General features: G+C 37.3%; 1 protein-coding gene across 2 annotated transcripts in view; it reads right to left on the bottom strand.

Annotated features, from left to right (window-relative positions):
* Positions 1 to 21,367, bottom strand: part of LOC133525526 (1-phosphatidylinositol 4,5-bisphosphate phosphodiesterase) — a 178,013-nt gene that overhangs the window by 21,729 nt on the left and 134,917 nt on the right. Inside the window, exons 5-12 of one of the 2 annotated variants that reach the window (XM_061861797.1) lie at positions 19,333 to 19,470; positions 13,282 to 13,361; positions 6,447 to 6,683; positions 5,983 to 6,149; positions 5,239 to 5,449; positions 4,502 to 4,760; positions 4,168 to 4,347; positions 3,188 to 3,341 (exon numbers count right to left, since the gene is read on the bottom strand). In XM_061861797.1, the coding sequence (XP_061717781.1) occupies positions 3,188 to 3,341; positions 4,168 to 4,347; positions 4,502 to 4,760; positions 5,239 to 5,449; positions 5,983 to 6,149; positions 6,447 to 6,683; positions 13,282 to 13,361; positions 19,333 to 19,470 (1,426 nt within the window). Of the gene's footprint in view, positions 1 to 3,187; positions 3,342 to 4,167; positions 4,348 to 4,501; positions 4,761 to 5,238; positions 5,450 to 5,982; positions 6,150 to 6,446; positions 6,684 to 13,281; positions 13,362 to 14,781; positions 14,862 to 19,332; positions 19,471 to 21,367 lie in introns of both variants that reach the window. The other variant, XM_061861796.1, reaches the window with a different exon arrangement.

Below are 21,367 nucleotides of genomic sequence, written 5' to 3'. Positions count from 1 at the left end.
TTATACTTAGTTGGTTACTAAGTTCTGTTACTCGATTTCTTTCTTTCTTCCTAGCGTTGTCCCAGCATATTGCCACGGCTCAATGGAGCTTGGGGTCCGCTTTGACAACTAATCCCAAGATTTGGCGTAGGCACTAGTTTTTACGAAAGCCACTGCCATCTGACCTTCCAACCCAGAGGGTAAAACTAAGCCTTTTTGGGATTAGTCCAGTTTCCTCACGATGTTTTCCTTCACCGAAAAGCGACTGGTAAATATCAAATGATATCTGTTCTGAAGTTCTGTTACTCGATTTGCAACCTCTTTATTTCCGTTAAAACAAATGCTACCGAAAAAATAAAAAATGACATAATGTGGTGGATTTGTGAGCTATAATTATATACCACACATAACGCTTATCTCGTCGTATCTATAATGAATTGGGGCCTAAAAGAGAATCGTTTTTCAATTTTTTGAAACGCTTGTATTACTTTCTATATTAACTAAAAGTTGCCTTAAAATTCAGCTTTTATACTAAAAACGGCTTTAAATATGTTAAATTAACAAAATATATTTTGACAGATGCTTTCGCGCCCAAGACGCTCTTTGAAAATTGTTGACGTCACAGTTTATGGTTTGACACATAACTACATACATACGTAGAAGATACGAACTGTCAACTGATATTTGTCATTTGTTGTTAATCGCCTAACTGTCAACAGTGTCAATCCGAGAGTTGTGACGTCATCAGAATCTTCAATGACGTTTCGAGTTTGGTCACTTGATGTGTGCCAAAAGTTATTTTAAATTCAATTTTTATAAAAATATGGTCATTACAGGTCCCCTAAAAGCAGTTTAACATGTTCTTATAATCCAAAAGAATTTATTGGTATACAATTATGCCCTAAGATTTGTAGATGGAAACAACCCTATTGCGTTGCACAAATGTGGGCACCCGCCAAACATGATTTTGGGTGTGTCATACTCAGGGCTAACACAGATTCATTTCTGTGAAAAAAGTGTGAAAACCGGAAACTGGAAACCGTTCTCGAACCAATAGTGAAGCCCTTAAGCCACACCCTATTTCAAAACCAGCCATGGATCTTTGAACAGGACTCAGCTCCTGCACATAAGGCAAAAACAACTCAAGCCTGGTTTCGAAGGAACAAAATTGACTTTATTGCCCACGAAGACTGGCCGTCCTCCAGCCCGGACCTTAAGCCCCTGGATTATGCCATATAGCAGGTTATTGAGGAGAAAGCCTGTGCTAAACCCCACACAAATCTTAACTCGTGCGTGCCGCTATTGATGACTGGCCTCGTCGTTTGAGGGCCTGTGTCAAAGCCAGAGGAGGCGATTTTGAATGATATTGTCATATGTAATTCCTGATTTTGTGTACTCCATTTTAATATATACTTTTTTAAACTTTCGTTGGTATATTTTATGTAGATAAAGATTATTGCAGTAACAGAATTTAATAACCAACTAGGTAGAAAATAAATTGGATATGATGTGATCCGTTGAATGAAATTGACAATAAATAAAATAAATAAATAATTTTCTATCTCTAGGCATTGTGTGAAACTTCTAATTGTGTCAAAATATCGGGAAATCAATAATATAAACAAACATGGTAAATATCTCATTTCTTTTTATAATGGTTATAAATAGAAGGCCATGCAATTATGTAACTCACTGTAATTTAATTTAATGTATCGTAAAAAAATGTTTTAATTATTCTACTGTAAAATAGTACCTACTTTTTTAAAGGCTGGGCAGTAAGGGATTGCTTTAATTTTAGAACAAAACAGCGTTTTTTTTTTTAAAAAAAATACCGGAAAATCTGACTTACGAATTTAGACTTTCTTAGGTTCATTCTACTTAGAATCTTCTCCACCCTAGCATTAAAAAAAGATATCCTAAAATATCCATACCATTACGTCACATTTTAGTGTGAAAGAAATTACAATGTAAAACTAAAATTTCAATACAAATTTTCGGGTTTTTTTAGCACGAGGATTGATTATGCTAGTGATTCTGAGTTGGAAGAACCCAAAAATATCATGATGTGTGAGAATCAGATTTTTAATATTTTCATGGAAAACGCTCATATTTCTCATAAAATAATTTAATAATAATAGGTACTTGATAATACTGATAACAAAAAATTTTCTAATGAGTCTCGAACCCACATCCTATTGCATGTATTTCCACGTACATACCGCAACGCCATTGAAGCTTACTCACGCTGTGCCAAATTGTCTACTACAAGGATCCCAGTAAGACTGTTTCAATGTGTGAGTGATACTTAGAAATAGAGTCAAGAAACATTCTGTCGACATTAAGGGGTAGTTTTTGTACAATGAAGTGTTCAATGTTTGTTGTAATAGTTCAATATTTATTTAAAGAGTGCGCTAAATATAATTTACAGTATAGAAATACCAAGACTTCTCCACAAAAAAATTAAAACTCAAAATTTGCAATTGTGGCGCCATCTAGTGAGGTTTAAGCTTTGGGTAACCTAGTCGAACCACCTTAATTCTGCCATAACTTTTATTTGCAATTCACTTGTAGCCAGTCTTCTCGACTGGAATTAGATGGCGCTAGTAGTAAGGCTACTTACTCTCAGCTTCTCGGAATACTTGGAACTTGATAAGCTGTGGGTAGTAACGTGATAAACAGCCCGGGATGCATATTGGTAAAGTAAAGGTAGTGTATAGGCCAATCGCTAAAGTCTAATTTGCCATAGTATCGTCTTTAAATGGCTTACTTCTTTTTTTTTTGCATTAGAATAAAGGTAAAGAATCTGCACGTATCATTTTATTGAACATTATTGAAAAACGTTTTATTTTACGTTGTATTGGATTTAGAATTGTTACATATTTGCTGAGACGAATGTTACAAAAGTGTATAATAATAAAAAGACACGTCAAGATCGCTTACCTTCTTTCTAAAGCTAAATAAACGAATTATAGTTTTCACAGACTTAAAATAACAGAGACGGGTAGAAATTTATTTCGTCTTCTCAAATGTCATTAGATGGCGCTAGTAGTAAGGTACTCGCTCTCAAAACGTATGAACTTGATAAGGCTGTAGGCTTGTAGGTGTGGGCTATTGGTTAAAGAGTCTTATTTGCTAATGTTTCGTTAGAGGGCGCTAGTTGTCACAGAGTTAATAAAAAGTTGAGAGAAATGTAGAAGTTGTTACTTACTATCAGCCTCCTCAAATCCTTGGAACTTGATGGGCTGCGCGTAGTTGACCATGGAGGACAACCAGGGGTGCACGTTGGTGGTGGAGCCGGTGTAGGCCACGGGTGGAGGCGCGTCGTCGCCCGCTGTCGCTGCTTCGGCCACTATTTCTTCGGGCTGGGAAAATTATATACATTTTGATAATAATACATTTAGATCTGAATCCGCAGATTTTCTTATTAACAGTTTATTGTTACATGTAGCAGGCACCACTTTTTGATATTTAACAAATTTAACACATATCAGTGAAAGAATTAAGATCACAGTCAAATAGCGTTCTAAAAGTTTTAGTCATGTGTCGAAAGATGGCAGTAAATTAACTGTGGCTTTAAAGGTGTAAGTTATAAAAATAAATAATAGGTAATGTATTTGTATAATTAATATATTTGTAATGTATAGTAAACAAACACGGCCCGTCTGATCGTAAGCGGTTAGCCGTACTTTATGGACGCCGTAGTAGTACGCTACTACGGTAGTAGACGCCGTAGTAACGTAGCCGTAGATTATGAATTTAAATATATTGAAAATATCCATTGACACAGAAAAAAACATTGGCTCATCATACAAACAAATGCCCGTATATAAACACAGGACCATCGTCATAGACTATCACCTTATAGACTATCGTCAATCTCAAGGCCACGCAAGTTGCCATAATTTTGAAGCTACCTTTACCCCTGACGGAACAGCTCCAGTTCCTGCCCCTCTACTTCCGGCTTCAGCCGCTTGTGCTTGATCAGGGTCTTTTGGTCCAACCGTGTTGGTTTGAGACTATACCTTCTTAAAAGGCACGGCGACGGCAGAAGCGTTCTCCTTAACCTCGTCCTGAATAACGATCTGCCCCTGACGGAATAGCTCCAGTTCCTGCCGCTCTACCTCCGGCTTCAGCCGCTTGTGCTTGATCAGGGTCTTTTGGTCCAACCGTATTGGTTTGAGACTATACCTTCTTATCAGGCACGGCGACGGCAGAAGCGTCCTCCTTAACCTCGTCCTCAATAACGAACTGCCCCTGACGGAACAGCTCCAGTTCCTGCCGCTCCACCTCCGGCTTCAGCCGCTTGTTCTTGATCATGATTTTCCTCTTCAACGCTGAAGGCGGTGGTAGGGGCTGGCCGGGTTCCAACTGGAAAAAAAATCAAGTGAGGAATGGTATCCAGAGGTAGGTAAGGTATAAATAGGGGGCTAAAACTTTGATAAAAATATTGAAAATGCCAAGCATCTCTCCACCACTACTCCGCTCCAGTGGACAGGCAGCCTTATAAGGGTATATGACTTACCGGATAGTCAGGAAGCTGTTCTTTCAACAGCAAATCGCCTAAGATCTCATCGCAGTATTTAGCCAGCTTGTACTGCTGCGCCTTGCAGCAGTGGTTCTCGAACGACAATATGATGGGGTAGTCCGACGTCACGAAAGCGGTGTCTCTGAGCGCGTAGATGACGTCTTTGAAGAGGATGTCTGTGCACATAGCCATGCCGTGCGTTATGATTGGTTCCTCGTCTTCGCCTTTGCCGTCCCAGCAGTCGAGTTCTACGCAGCTGAAAAGGATTGACAAGGACAAATTTTAGAGAATCATGTGTCAGAAAAGCAAGACAGGCACTGATGTTCTACGTCACAGAAGGACTACAAGACACTTGGACAAGAGGATAAAATAATATCTCTAGATACATATTTTATTTATTTCAGAAATTCCGTTCGTTAAATATGGTCGAAAATACATTTTTTTAGTTTCAAAACCATGAAAACGGATTGGTTAAATATGCGAACTAAATTTTTTTGTTGACCGTATTTTGGGCTTCTCCATTCTTCGTCGTCTTCTACTTTCTTATATCAGTGAGCTTAGGTAATTTATTGAATTACTCTCCGACACCCAACTAACAGCACATGTCGGTACCTATCCACAGAGCTTTTGCCACCAAACTGTCGCTCTGAGAGATACATGTTGTAAGAGGAGTTATACTAAGAGTCAACGGCTATTTCATATCTCAGTACACGTAGTTGTCAAGGAATACTCACCGACATCCAGCTAACAACACTTGTCGGTACATCTCCACAGAGCTCTTGCCACCAAACTGTCGTCCCGAGAGGTACGTATTGTGGGAGGAGTTGATGTAATAATGAGCTAGCGGCTGGTCCATGTCCATGTAGTTGTCCAGTCTGTCCAGAAACACGGGAGCGTTTTCATCGGACATGAGGTAGCGGATGAGCCCGTCTTTCGTTAGGCATTCTGGAAAAATGAGTTCGACGTATTTAACGAAGAAGGTTGGAAATAATCAATGTTTGCTACTCCTTAGATTCTATTTTAGTTATTAAAAGTCATTTGAACCAACCATAATTGAGGGACTGATTGACTCCACACAGCAGCGAACTATGAAATCACTCATACAATAAACATTTTCAACGTTTTAACGGTGAAAGACGGTTTGGTACAATCGCCCCTTAGATGCTCGAATCAGGCTTAAGTACAATTAGTATGAGATTATCTAGATCTGGGTTCGGATTACACAAATATAAAATGTAATTAATTCATGTAATTTTTTTGTTTTGTACAGAACAGTACTTACTTTCGTTCTTTGCAGCCACATCCTGTTCACAAGTTTTAATGATCTCCGCCGTTCTATAGCGGGATCAGGATCTCGCTGAAACGGGGGTCACGATGCTTCTCGTTCAAGAAGTTCACAAAAAGGTCCAGGTTGATCTTGTATAGTTATGTTAAACCTGTTAAAACCCTTCCTAATACCTAAAACAACCCGTACTTACTTTCGTTCTTTGCAGCCTCATCCTGTTCGTACGTGTTGATGATCTCCGCCGCTCTTTTGTCGTCGTACAGCGGGTACAGGATCTCGTTTAGGCGGGGGTCACGCTGCTTCTCGTTCAGGAAGTTCACGAACTGGTCTAAGTTGATCTTGTCGGATTTGCCTTGAGTTCTGAAAGAATAGAAAACATTATCAACTCTTTGACCGCCAAAGACGTCAACAGACGCGCGTGGCTACAGCCCAATGTCAAAAGGGTTAATTATGTGTGAAGTATAAGTTACGCAACGCATTTTCAAGGCGTCTTTGTATTCGCTGCTAGAGTATAAAAGTGTAATTAATAAAAAAATTATCAAAGTCAATGTTGTATTGTACAACTGCACAGACCTACACAGTTCCTCTATGATTCCTCGGATATATCTTATGGTACAGCGCCGTATCTTATGGTATGGCAAAGAATGAGAGACTTACATGGACCTAAATAATTCTTCAATATCATTTCTCGGACAGATTTTATGGTAAAGCGCGTAGAACTTGTCAAAAGTGAAGGCCTCCTTCTCCATAGCTTCATTCTTCCCTGATGGAAGCCCCAGCTCCGACAGACACTGGTACACCAGCTTCTCAGTCTTGCCTGATGCGAAGGTTCGGGCCACCACCTTGACAGGGACCTTGCCTTTGGGGTCCGTGAGGAAACAGAGACGCATCCAACTAGAATAATGTTTTGGGGTTAGAAAGTGGAATTGGCATTGGTAATTGTTCCTGTCAAGTTGTACTGGTTTTGAAATAAATAATAAATATTAGGGGACATGTTACATAGATCGACCGAGCCCCAAACTAAGTAAAGCTTGTACTAGGTACTAGGCGATGATTACACATACTTATATAGATACATACATACTTTTAAACATAGAAATCATTAATGAGTCAGGAACAAATATTTATTAATAATAATAAAGTTGTCAAGCAAGATTATTCTATTCGAGGATGAACGATCATCTTTGTATTGAAAAGGTCAGATTTTTAGGGTTCCGTAGCCAAATGGCAAAAAACGGAACCCTTATATATTCGTCATGTCCGCCTGTCTGTCCGATTATGTCACAGCCACTTTTTTAATTATATTTTTTCAGGGTCAGATGGTCCTCGTATAAGTGAAAAGGTTTTCAGTCGCGACTTATTCTTAAATTAAATTTAACCCTCTATATTACGAAATTAAAAAATGCTATCGTGTAAACCGCATCTTTTATGAAATACTTCTTTTGTTAGGACTCCCACGCTACGATATTGCTTTTTTAAAGTATATTATATCGTCGTCTCGAATAAATTAGGTTACTTGGGTATTAAATTAAATTATATTTTACATTATGAAAAGCACTCAGCTAATGTTATTATTTTTCATTTCTCACTGAAAGTGGGTCGTTGTTGTTCTAAAATGTGTGCAGAATGATACGTTTCTGCTCTAGAGCACTGTACTTACTAATTAAATTTTGGTTTTCAATGGATTTGTTGTACAGTTTCCATTCTGATAATTAAGAACTCCGCATTCCATAAATAACGATATTTTTACCTACATTGTTAGTTAATACTACTGAAGTTTAAACTTAGCCGTGTTTTTAGGGTTCCGTACCAAAAAGGTACAAAAGGAACCCTTATGGTGCGACTCTGTCCGTCCGTCCGTCCGTCTGTCACATCGCTAAATATCTCGAGAACCACTTAAGCTATGGATTTGAAATTTGGTGATTTGACATTGAAAGTATTTATAATTTTTTTATTAACTAATATGCAAAATGCCCTATGAAGAGGGGGCAAAATGTCAAAGTCTAGTGACTAGAGGTCAAGTGGGGTATCATTCAAATTTTTTTATTATTTTTTTGTAGCGAAAAAAAAAAAAATTTATGGAGGAAAATATGAAAATTGAATGGGAACCCTCGGTGCGCGAGTAAAACGAACACGCACTTGACCGTTTTTTTTAAAGGGTTTTACTTACTTTCCTCGTATTCGAAATGAAAAGTAGAGTGTTTGACTCGGATGGACGGCACCATTTCAGTCTCGGACTATCGGGACTCTCACTGCGTTCGAGCGCCAAACTATACCTCGACAGAAATGGGTACCTTTCATCCCTTGGTCAACAATCAGACATGGGTAATTTTCGCTAATAATGACGTATTTAAAACACGTTATAAAAAATGCTAACGTTATGACTGGCCCTATTATCATGTAAAAGTTAGGTAAATACAAACATAAACTATTGACATTATTTAAGTATTTAGATTCGTAAAAACATGCAAACACTTGAACACTCGTGCTAATATTGAAATATAAACACCACATTTAATAAAACTATATATTTTTTTATAAAATCTATAGCGTGTATTTTTTTATACGACCGCATAACTAAAGGATAGTTAGTTTAGGCTTTAATGAACACACTTTCATATGTTTTATATGAAACAGACGACTTTTATTTTTCCATATAAAATAATTCAGCACGCAATGTATCAATACTTTGTTGCAGTTATATCAAAAATACACACTGTATATCTAACGTTAAACATATTTAAAACAACAGCGCAAAAAGCGTTAAACGTGTTATGTTACATGTTGTTATTTTATTTAGTTTTTAAGCCTTTTCCAAAGTAATTGTTAAGGTTAATATTGTGCTATACATATTGTTAGTAGGTAGGTATCCTTCGAGTTCAGTACCCCTAGTGTAAATAAATTCGGTTTCGAAACGTGACGTACGCGTTTGCGTTTAGTCTCATTTTGTATGGGTTTTTGAACAGCGCGCCAAGCGGGACGTTTTGGAAAGTCAAAAATCTCATATAAAATGACACTTAACGCAAACGCGTACGTCACGTTTCGCTGTCGAAAATATTTACACTAGGGGTACTGGTGTTCCATAACATAATTTGCGTCATTAACATATGTAAGGACGCTTACGGGCAATAAGAATGGGGCCAGCACAGCGGTGTCACGCACACGAATTCGAGCCAATCGTGCAGTCTAACGCCGCAACGCGATTGGTCGATGAGTTCGCATCACGCGCGTTATTGCTCGCAACCAGCGTTGCCAGATCGTCCTAAAAGGGACGGTTTTCCGTCCCTTTTAATGCCACACCGTCCCTTTCCCGCCCCTTCCAAGCTACCGTCCCTTTTGGGCATTAAGTGCCTAGAATAATTAATTTCAAAGTGACGAATGACAATTTACTTTGCTACATGGTCGATAAATATCTTCCATCCACGGCGAATATCGAATGTGTAGCATTCGCTTATATATAGTTTTATAAAGCTTCATATCTCACTTTGTAGTAGCCTATAGTGTTTGACAGGTGTACCAACATAAGAAATGTAACTTACGTAACAAAAATAGTTTCCGCGTTTGTATCTAATCTACATCTCGCCTTAGTTTAGTTTTAGTTTGTGTTATAGCCATTATCTGTGGTAACGTCGAGGACTGTAAACTTGAAAAGCGACTAGTGAGAGTCAAAGAGAAACACTGTGATCTAGGTACTTAAGAGCCCTTATTCCTTGCAGCGTTCTTAAGTTTAAAGTTTTCCAAAATTATTTTGTTTTAAAGCGTTCATTCAGTTGAAAGTATAGAAACTCTCCTACAACCATTTGATCGGTCGGTCAAAGAAACGGCAAATTTCGGTAACGTGGTGAATCCTATTGTATTTGTGTAAGTATTCAATTAAATAATTGTCTATTTCTTCGTAATTATTTGGGTACAACTGCTATAATTTCATTATGTAGTTTGCATTGGGAATATAAACTTTTAGTCTTACAGAGGAGGTGATAATCTGTGACATTATCTCAGAGGAACATATCTAGATTATTTTGCGAGAAAACAAAGTTAACTAATAGTATCTGAGGGCCTACCGCGAACCACGTTCGACGTGTTACCTCCCTATCAGACTTACGTACGAATTTACAAGTGCGACAGAGAGGCAGCACGTCGAACGTGGTTCGCGGTAGGCCTCCTGAATCAAATACATAGCCCAAATAGCGCCGTCGAAACTACGTTTATAAAATGAGTAAGTAAATGTGTCAGTTTTTATTTTTTTCTCAGGTTTCGATTGATATGAAAATTGGTAGGTTTAGGCTTCCCATTCTGATCAGAATAAACACGAAATCTCAATTAAGGACAAAAAATATGTATGTAATTTTCCTTTTATTTACGGAAATTCTATACGTTTTCGCTAGAATATTTTTGAGGAACGGTGGCGCTCGAGTTGTACAGATAACGGAACTCTATATATCCAAAAACTTAAATCAAAATCTGAGAAAAAAAAACGAAAACATTAAATATGGTCTATGTTTGTCCTTGTCACATTCTCACAATTTTTTGAATTCCCCACTTTAAATTGAGCAAGATGATTGGTCGGATTATTTGTTGCCCACCATATCCGACCAATCATCTTGCTGTGTTGCGTATGTTCTGTCCCTCACGGACGCACGCGTATAGCACATCTGTAGGATCCTACCATCTATGGCTCTGCACATCTACAAATGCATAAAATCATAAGTATCACACTTTAACACACTTACAAATTCAGTGATACACATTTGTTTTAGACATATATTGAGATACACTATGATAAAATATTCCAAGTTCGTTTTCGTCCCATTGTCATAAAAACCGTCCCTTTTCAGATTACACACCGTCCGAAATTGGAGTTATGCGCTGGCAACACTGCTCGCAACTTAGTGCTCTCACAATTAGCTCGAATTCGTGAGTGACACCACTGAACTAACACCATTCTTAGTGCCCGTAAGGCCCGTCCTTAGATAGGTATGTCAATGATTTGCGGATACTCAGGCTTCCTCTTTTAGTGAAAGTAACACTCATATAAGTTTCTGTGTATTTTAAACTGAACCAAAGAACTGCAAAACATGGATGAACCGTTTACCTAAATATTGGTAAATGAAAGTTATATGTGAATATATGGTGTACTACTTAGTGTGAATTTTTAGCCGATTATTTTTGCTTTTATGTAATATATTAAGTATTGAATAAGAAATACACTTACAAAACACTTAAAGATAAATTCTAAGAATCACATTTCAAGGTGCGTAGCCAACGTGCCAATCGTTAACGCTCTGCAGCGAACGAAACGCTGACTGTCGCACTAATACGGAAGAGTGATAGACAGAGATGACTACGTTACGCTACGGAGCGTTAAGAGGAAAGGGGACGGCCGCTTCTTGATACAAACGTGGTCCTCATTTTCCTGGATATTGACATTATGGAAAATATTTTTACATGAATTGATATATATTAACCATAGCTATGCCCCTAAGTTTGCCTTTTTAGATTTTTCGATTATTGTAAAAATTAGGAGCAAAAAACAGATTTCATACAAATTTTTAAATGCTTCTAACTCTTATAATAATATAAAAGTAGAAAAAAAACAAACGTGCCCTACGTATAAATGTAGTTAATATACAACCTATCGTGTCAAAATATTGTCAATAATGTTAATATCTAGAGAGGAAAATGGGCACTACGTTTGTATGAAAAGGCGATTTCGCACGGGTCCTCCACTTTCGTCTTTACGATTGACACGTTGGCTAAGCACCCAGGTCGTATCCATTCCCAACTTTCTACCAAATGTTTGCGCCGAACAAACACTGAATTCAACTCAAAAGCGCCATGTCGCAACTCAAACTGAACTACGACGTAACTCAAAGTGGATCTAAATTAGGAGCCACAGAAACTCACTGCAGTCGGGGCTTTGTTCGTTTTTTGTCTGCAATCAATGTTCCGAACTAAAAGTAATTTGATTTAGCAGAATTGGATTACTTTTTAGCTGTGCCGTGTGAAATTACTTAGCTACGTGTTTTTATTGACATTTCTTTTTAAATGTTAGGTTAAAATACTGGGGGTGAAAGTATCTACGCAATGAAAAATATTATTTAATTAAACTATACTATGTTTATTTGGATGCTCTGTTGTTGTCTTTTAAACTTTTAGTCCATACATTTTATAATCGTGAGTAACGTTTTTCTGTAGCAATGTTTTCTTTAAAAAATCCAAATAAGAATATTCTTTAAGTATATGCCTTTTACAATTTCTTATAATGTTGCCAAAACAACTGACTGGCTCAAAGCATAAATGGAAACAGCAGCAGTATGCAGATAAATAAAAGATTGTAAGAAAATATTTCTCATCAGCATACCATTTTCACGTCCGAAAACAAACTGTAAAAAATCTATTCAAAGTTTCGTCTACAAAAGAATTCGGCAGGCCCGTTTTTATTAGAATTCTTATATTTTTCTTTTCTTTACAGACGGGAACATCAGACACGAAGAAATGGGGAATCTCTGAATTTCGAATAAATGAGGGAATTCAGGAGTTCAAAAGAACAATTCTGTCTGTAAGTGTATATATAAAAGATAAATATTGTTTGTATTTGTTACGGTGAGATCCAAAAACCCGATCTGCTTTTATCGGAATTTTTGAATAAATAATGTTTATATTTACTTAAGCCCTTTTCCTATGTAAATATATTGATTAGGTACGCAAATTACTTTTTTAATTAGTCTTTGAGGATTTAACAACTGGAGTCGCCTTTAAGAGTTTGCCCCTCTGTCGAAAACCACGCCCAATGGTCATGTCATATGTATTGTATGGACTGACGTTTATCTGACATGGTTATTTGTACGTCACTTGCCCCTCCCACGCATACATCGGCAGACTGTTTTGTACTAAAAATTACAGTCGAGGCGTCTCCAGTTGACCTCCAACCTCCAAGATTAAAGTACTTTTTTGTTGTAGTAATTGACAAAAAGATTTTTAGATGGGTTTGTCTATGGGTTAGATTTTGTGTCTAAAACAAAGACAAATTGTGTGTAACTCCCTAAAAAAAAGGGCAGTATTTTTGTTTTATCATCCACAGCTGAAATGCATGAAAAATCTGCCTTATCTACATGACACAGCGTCGTCTAATCTTGTTATTTTTCGCATTAAAAACTCCCAGAGGCAACAAATTGCTTCCCGTCCTACGTGTCGGTAACTTTTCTCATAACAACGATGAGAAAAATATATTAAAACACGTGGTTTTTATGCTACTATTGCAGAATGTAGGTCAATTTTAAATAAGCGCTTTTTTTAATTTATAGACGGCAACACCGCCATTTTTTACACACGTTTTTTTTTAATTTCGCCCGTTTCAAAAGCTTTGGATAATTTACAAATGAGTTTTGAACATTTATTACATAGTAAGCACTAAATAACGCCTAAAATCTGGAACGGGTATTCCTGTAATTTTACAGTAAAGCTACGGCAAATAAAAATCAATTCTACGTACTGTTTCATAAGGTTGGTTCTTGGACAGACATTGTTGATTTTGTTGTTGTGAGTGATGGCTCGGAGACTCTCCTTCCATACCTTTAGCAGAAAGCGATTAAACAAACAAATGAACATGCAATTAATACGTGCTAGAAAACCTGCGTACAGTAAAAACTTCACCTACTGACCAAGACTTATAAAATATAACGTAGGATCCCTCTAACTCTGTACTGAGGTTCTACCGCGAAAATAGAAATTTCTTTATCTGCCTTTCTATCGCTCTTGCGTATTCGAGTGATAAAGAGGTACAAAAAGAAATTTCGATGTTTGTTAACTCTTTGGTTTGGCAGATACAACAGCGTGGGAGCACCACCAGGTACAGCTTTATAAATGGAATTCATTCAAAATACTATGGAAATATGACGTCAGAACAGAGGTAGCTGTAGCTTAGCTTAGACCGACTCTTATTAGGAAGTTTTTTAGTTGTACGCAGGTTATGCAACATAAAAACTAAAATACGTTAAAGCGTGAATAATATCCCAAAACATAAGACAATATTAAATTCATATTATTCAACCAACAATTAAAATATCTAGATTATAGTTTATTCTGAAGGCATTTTCACGTCTGCCAACATAATAATGTTTTCACTTTCGTGATTTTCGCGCGCAAATGATAACTTGGTTATTTCCACTTGCGATTTCGAATACAGAACACTGCCGGCCACGTCACTCAAAACAGTGGAGAGTGGTATTTCGAACTTAGTTTCCCTTATTTGAATTACAAAAGCTTCTATGTAAATATTTCACTTTAAATCGTAGGCAAATGTACTATTTCGTATAATCATTCACTTCTTTGACAGACCATAAAAAGTGATACTGTCATTCTAATAGATAAGAGTGTCACTATCGATCGACTGAACATCTCCCTATATTCGACTGTTTATCCTCTAGCTGTCTAGAGACCTATAGGAAGGCCTCCCATTCCATTGTATTTAGAATCTTTCACATTTTGTCGTTTAGAGGTTAAATAGAAATTGATAAATATCGATATCTTTGGCCATAGATAGTGCAGCAAGGATTTTATAATTGTACTTTTATCGGCTATCGTGTCATGCGTGACTTAGACAGTGACGTGACAGCCACGATGACAGACTGTAAAAACGTGATCATCTGCGCGACATAACTTTTACAATAACAACGGTTTTTTATGACAGCAGAGAAACCACCTGATGATACCTAAGCAATTATCATCGTCGATGGACACTTCCAACACCAGAGGGGTTACAAGTGCTTTATCAGCCATTATGGAGTACGCTCTTTTCTTGAAGATTTGTACAGCGGAAATAACGCGAGCGACAGTTCACTCCACAGTTTAGTTGTGCGAGGCAGGAAGTTTCTGGAGCAACGCACAGTTGAGAACTGCCATCTAAGTGGATTCTCTAAATATTTTATTTCTTGGTTGAACCTAACAACAACCTACACACAAAGCCATGCGGCGGGCATGCCACGCGACTTACTGCTTCTTGAGACACGTCATAGGACACACGTTGTTGGCTTTCACATTGTGGGTGATCCTCCTCAGGCCTTCCAGCCACACCTTACGCAAAACACGTTAATGTTTGGGAAACCCAGAGAATTGAACCAAAGATAAAGGTAAAGTTTCATTTGATAGAATATAAAAAGTATTATGTTGCACAAATAGAATAGAAGAGAAAATTAGGCAAAACAGAAAAACAAAGGAAGGAAAATGTGCCATGGAATGGTTCATCTCAGCATGTTGCTGGCGACTTCCAGCGATGATCATTCGATGAGACCATCCAGTAAAACAAAGACGGCAGGTAAAAACAAAAGAAAAAATATACAAAACACAGACAGAATAATAAAGGTATTAAAGAAGGGGTCTATACTCAGCAGTGGATAGATACAGGCTGAATAGATAGGTTTCATTGGGATGATGACTGCAGAAGTGTTGCTGCAGCGTTGACCCGGGCAATGTCAATAATCTTAAATGATTCACGCATTGAATGTTCTAATCGCAAAAGAAATGGAGGCAAAACAGCGCTATTTATAAAGGCAATTGACAGTGGCATCGCCCATTGCTCGCTGCAACGCTGCACCACGCAGCAGTAACTCTGGTGCAGTCATAATTCAAACAGTTTCATATAAACCTAGCCGACTTTTACTTGAACGCAACTTGAAGCAAGTGGACATTTGGTAGTTGAGTCTAAATGCTTTTCGTTTCTTCTTGTCAAAATTATTTCCGTTGTTTCTGACCACTCTGTCACGTTAGTGTTGGTGGCTTTTAACCAATAAATTAAAAAGTCGTGTGGTATTGCCTGTCTTAATAGCTGTAGATTACATTTTACTTGAGAAAAATTAAATAAACTAAAAATTATCCCATACAAAAAGCTACACTCCGTCACATTTTGGGGACAAAAAACAAGACAACGAAAAGAATTTTGACCTAGTTATGAACTAGTTATTATCGTCATCATCCTTCCCTTTCCAATAAAGTAGGCGCGAAAGAGACTTCAAGTGCTTATGTTGCCAAATCTGTAAGAAAGAATAACTGAAAAGGCAATGGGAAAAGGGTTTAAGCCTCTCTTGACAGCAAAGCGTCTTTCAACTTCTTACGCTTATCCGTCCGTATATAACTTTATAACGTGTGTTTTTTAATCCGTCCGTATATTTAACAAATGTTATTGATGTTTGACGGAATAAAAGGGTGGTCCGATGTTTTTCAAGGTGAAAACGGATGTTTTCTTTTAATTGTCCTTAACAACCCTTCTTAAATGATGACGCTGAATGATTATTAAATTGAATGTATTATAAAAGGAGGTTCACTATATTTTTAAATTTAGGAATGTTATAGATGACATCATTGGAGCTATAGAAACCTCCAGGCTAATTAAGTTAGCTGTACTTCGCGCATTCATTTCGCCCAGACTTGTCGGCACATGCAACCAACAAAACGCCCGCGCAAATGAATGAGTGAATTAATAAATGAAGAAACGCATTTATTTCAATGAAATGCGTTTATTTGCCTAACATTATGTACAGATAAGATAGTAGAGTCAATAGTATTATGTCCAGATAATGTTAATACTGATATAATTCCAATATTATTCCAATATCGGTGTGATTTCAGGTGCACATTCGAATTGGCCTGCTTGATATTCGCGATAAACCTATTTTCGGGACTTTAAATAAATACCGACGCAAACACATGATTTTCTGTGAATTTTATAACGTCACAAGATGCCAGCTTATATTCCAAGTCTTTATTTCTTGTCCGTACAAGCAAAGAGAATTAGGAAGAGTGCTCACTCCATACAATAGTTTTGTTACCAAAAATACTATTATTTTCGTAGTCTACATCTAGTGTCAAGTAGCGGAACTCTCAGTACTGTAGACAAAAAGTGTAATGCTCAACGATTCTCTGATAATATTATAACCAGAGTAAGCGTAGGAGTTAAAAATAGAGTTCCGGTTACTCTGATGTTGAACTAAAATGAACCATTACACCGTATCATTCCATGACCTTACTGTGAACGTATCAGAATGAACCATTACACCGTATCATTCCATGACCTTACTGTGAACGTATCAGAATGAACCATTACACCGTATCATTCCATGACCTTACTGTGAACGTATCAGAATGAACCATTACACCGTATCATACCATGACTTTACTGTGAATGTATCAGAATGAGCTATAAGCTAGGGGTTATGCAGTAACTGATATTGGGGTTTTTCACTCGATATTGGCGGAACCGCTGTCTAAAACTGCGCAATTCGTGTATAGTTTTTTTGACAACTCGTAACACATTGAAACTGTAATTTAGAGGCCCAACGGAGCCGACATGTCTCATTGATAAAGGCTCCTTTTAAATATGTAGATAAAAAAAAAAAAAAAAAAAAACAGAATGACACGCCACACGGGCGACTAGAGTCAGACCCAGATAAATTAGCAGCGATTTTGACAGCCCAGAGAGTGCAAGTGTTATTTTAAACGTCAAACTTCTATGAAATAATGACGTTTACTTAACACTTGCACAGGTTGGGCTATCCAAATCATTGCCAACTTAGCTTGTACTGACTCTAGGATTCTAGGTCGACTAGTTTGTCGTTCATAATTTATTATTGTAACCAGATTATTCAGTACCGATTCAAATTTAGGTCGTGAAGCTCAGCGATTGCGAGAAATAGGTAATTGTGTTCTAGCCGGACTCGCCCTGAGCCTAAGTAGTGAGAAAAAGCTAAAAGAATTGCAATTTTCAGTATAGTCAGCATCAATGATAGCGGATGCGACTACACCTAACTTAACAAGTTAAATAATCGGAAATTGTAAACTTTATCAAAACAAAGTGTAGTAGTGTCATTATAAACATAATATTTATATAGAATTGTTAAATTTATGATGATTACCCCACTATGGTTCGTCCAAGTCGGGGAAGAATTAACGATGACTCACGCTAGAACGGCCCAGGTCGGGGACAAAATTCCGACGTTCCAACACTTCTTTTTCTATGACAGGTGATCGGTGATCACGTGATGCTTTCATAGAAAACTGAAGTGTCGGGCGCCACGGCCGAGGCAACAGACACTTCATTTTCTATGACAGGTGACCGGTGACACCCGCTGATCACGTGATACTTTCTGTAGAAAGAAGTATCGGATGCCTCGGCCAGGACTCGGGCCGTTCTAACGTGAGTTTAGCTTAGAATAGATGGACTTTAACCGCGTCAGATACTCTTGGCGCGTTGTTCTATCCACTATTATTGATGCTGACTATACTATTAAGCGAGGCCAAGCAGAAAATTGCAATATTCCAAGTTTATCAGTAGGTACGAGTATAATGGAGCAAAAAAAGATCTTTAACAGTTTAACATTTGCACAGATCTAGCAAGATATAGTCTCTTTCACGCCGAACCAATAGAAAGGGATGGATGTTACGTTTTTTTGCATGTGTTGAATAAATAAATATAAATCATTGACATATATCTAAGGACGGGCCTTACGGGCGTAGTCCAGTGGTGTCACTTACGAATTCGAGCCAATCGTGCAGTCTAACGCAACTAGTTGCGACCAATCGCGCGCGTGATGCGAACTCATCAACCAATCGCGTTGTGTCGATATACTGCGCGATTGGCTCGAATTCGTGTGCGTGACACCGCTGTACTGGTCTCTTCTTATTGCCCGTAAGGCCCTTATCCTTAGATATATGTCAATGATATAAATTCAAACCCTCATCATGTACAGAAATGTGAATGTTCTATCAAAATCAAATACCGATCCCCAACTTGAGCAGTTTTCATGTTACTGTACCGGCAAAGTATTGCGATAAAGTGTATATTTATCTAGCAAAATCAATGTGGAGAGCACTGTGTATTAGGTCTTTCGTCGCTTCTAACTCTTGAGATTGTACACATACCTACTCCACATAAAGAAGGTCGGTAGATCAGAAGGAGCGAAGTTCTTCCTTTCTGACTGTGTCTGAACGACGTATTTATTTATCTAGCAAGATCAATGTGGAGAAGACTGTGTATCAGGTAAGACCATCTACATGCTCTATTGTCGCTTCTAACTCTTGATATTATATATCTAAAGATAGGTTATACTCATTTATTAAGGAGCACAAAAAATACTTCCATATTTATTTTATTTCTATACCTACGAAGAAACCTGTTATTTTTTTACCAATTTTCCTATTTCATTCATTTTTGTCATACTTATATTTGTTAAACATAAGCTTAAGCTAGTCTGATGCGTGCTTAGTTTATAATTTAGTATAGGTTTAACTAACATAGGATTAAGATAGTGTACACTAACACTATGGACACGGTCTGAAATATTGAATTGTATCTATTGAATTGATATCTTCCGATGTGCGACAGCTCGTTATCACGTGAAACAACTTATACAATTTAGCTTAGATTTTGGAGCGCCTTATAACCTATCTTTAGTTATAATACCATTGGTAGACGGTGTTCCCTTATAGGATCTTCTTCATATTGACCTAACTTATTTAACTTTTATACAATAAGTATCAGTTACTAAGTTACCTTGGCAGTATTGGCGTCGGGACAGACGACATGCTGGTAGTTGATGTTGATGTAGTCAGTGCCACTGCAGATGGTGAGGGACTTGTCTTCCAGCGTCTCCCCGTGCTTGTTAAGCAAGTTCGTGCTCAGCTTCGAGTCCTGGGGAGGGGTGGTTTGTTAGATATGTACACTAGGGTGAGTCAAAAAAGTTATTTTTTTTCTGATCCTTTAGTAATAGTCAAATGATGTTTAAGGCTAGGTTCACATGGCGTAAATTTTTCCTCTATACATACCGTATACGGGATTTTATCGAATACTGTGTTAATTTAAAAATGTGTTAAATATTATTAGTGCTTCCTTTTCAGTAATTGCCGACAGATGTCGTAAAAAATACACATTTTGGCGCCAAAATCTCTAATAAATAAATTTAATTGCTTTACGAAATTTGTCATGGCATCAGCCATTCATTGATGTTTAGAGGTTATCATAATACGAGTAGCAACGGGAAAAAGTTGGACTTGCAAATGAACAATAAGTTAATTTAATCAATGAATCATGTAAACTGAAATGGCTTGCCGTAGCAATATGCTGAGTGGGGATCCTGTTTAACATCTAAGTAATTATTGTTGTGTGTGTTACTTTAGAGTATTGTCAAATGTTTCTACAAATGATGTTAATATGTTAAAGGCACCAATCATGGCACATTTAAGAGAAAATTTGGAGTATTTTTTATATTTTTACCGACATCTGTAAAATTTCTACCGCTTTATGCTTTAATAGTTGAATGTCCTATTCGCCCTTTATATTCTCTATGTATTCAATGAAAGCTACTGCAAATGGTTTCAATATTATTAACCAATTAAAACTATGGTTTTTTGCTCCAGTCATGGGATGTATGGCGCCATTCATTTTCAAAATAACAAATATCAATGAAAATTTAAACTAATGCAGGTCTTTGGCTCATGTTTATGGTAAAATGTTGCCAGCGATTAAAAACTGATGGTAAATACTTGTTTTACAGGATTTGTCTATACCATCCCATTATATACATAATTTCCTTTCTTCTTTCTTTGTCATATTCATATATGTACCAAAGAAACACCTAGTTGATACATCTAGTTGTATGACAGCACCATCTCTCTCGCTATACCGTAATCATGTGAAGAATTCGTATAGGAGGTGCAACTGGTGCAAGCACACACTGATCGGCCTTAGAGCTGGTCAATGGCGCCTAGCCTTTCAAATATAGCATACACCAGAGTATTAGGGACGGGTCCGTCGAGGACGGGTAGTCTAGTGGTCAGGAAGTTAGCCGCGGAAGCGGAAGATGCGGGTTCGATTTCCGCCTCGGCCACCGGTAGACTTGGTCACTTTCTCTTTAGTGACCACCATCTTTTTCATTTTATAATTAATATACAGTAGGGTGCCAACTAAGAAAATCACAAATCATAAAATATTTAATAAGATAATTTAATTTAGTTGAACAAATCATGTGCTTAAAGTATGTCATTAAGTTCCGTTAAAATTTACGACAACATTGAAGTAGTCCGCATTATTTTTAACGACCTCTGAGAGGTGCCCTACTTTGCGTGAGTTTACAACTTTATATTATGAGGGACATTACGCCAAAATTACACATTAAGAATGAGTAAATTCACTCTAATTTACAGTTAAAGTATCTCGTGCACACACATTAGGTACGCGAGAGATAGGACAGTAAATTACACTGGTTCATTACGTAAGAACCTCATACCACATTTAATAAGAAATACTGAAGTCCATTTAAAAGCGAGTACACATTCAAATTTACAAGTGTAAAACGGTGTTTGACACGCGCTTGAACAATGCCGACGAGTGTTCTGATCAGTGGTCAGTTGTTGGTCAGTGAAATTTTTTCTCGTAACTTTATTATACTTGGTATTTAGGAGGCCATTTGATTGTGACAACATCCAGGCCTAAATTTTTCCTCTTTGGAAGTAAGATTCCGGTTTTTTAAGTCATTCAAAAATGAACACTAGAGTTCTATTAACTCATTTTTTTACAAGCTTTTATTTAA

Source organism: Cydia pomonella, chromosome 15, assembly GCF_033807575.1.
Source record: "Cydia pomonella isolate Wapato2018A chromosome 15, ilCydPomo1, whole genome shotgun sequence".
In the NCBI taxonomy this organism is placed as follows: Eukaryota; Metazoa; Arthropoda; class Insecta; order Lepidoptera; family Tortricidae; genus Cydia; species Cydia pomonella.
The sequence above is the reverse complement of the archived record's forward strand: the minus strand, read 5'-3'. Positions and strand labels throughout refer to the sequence as shown.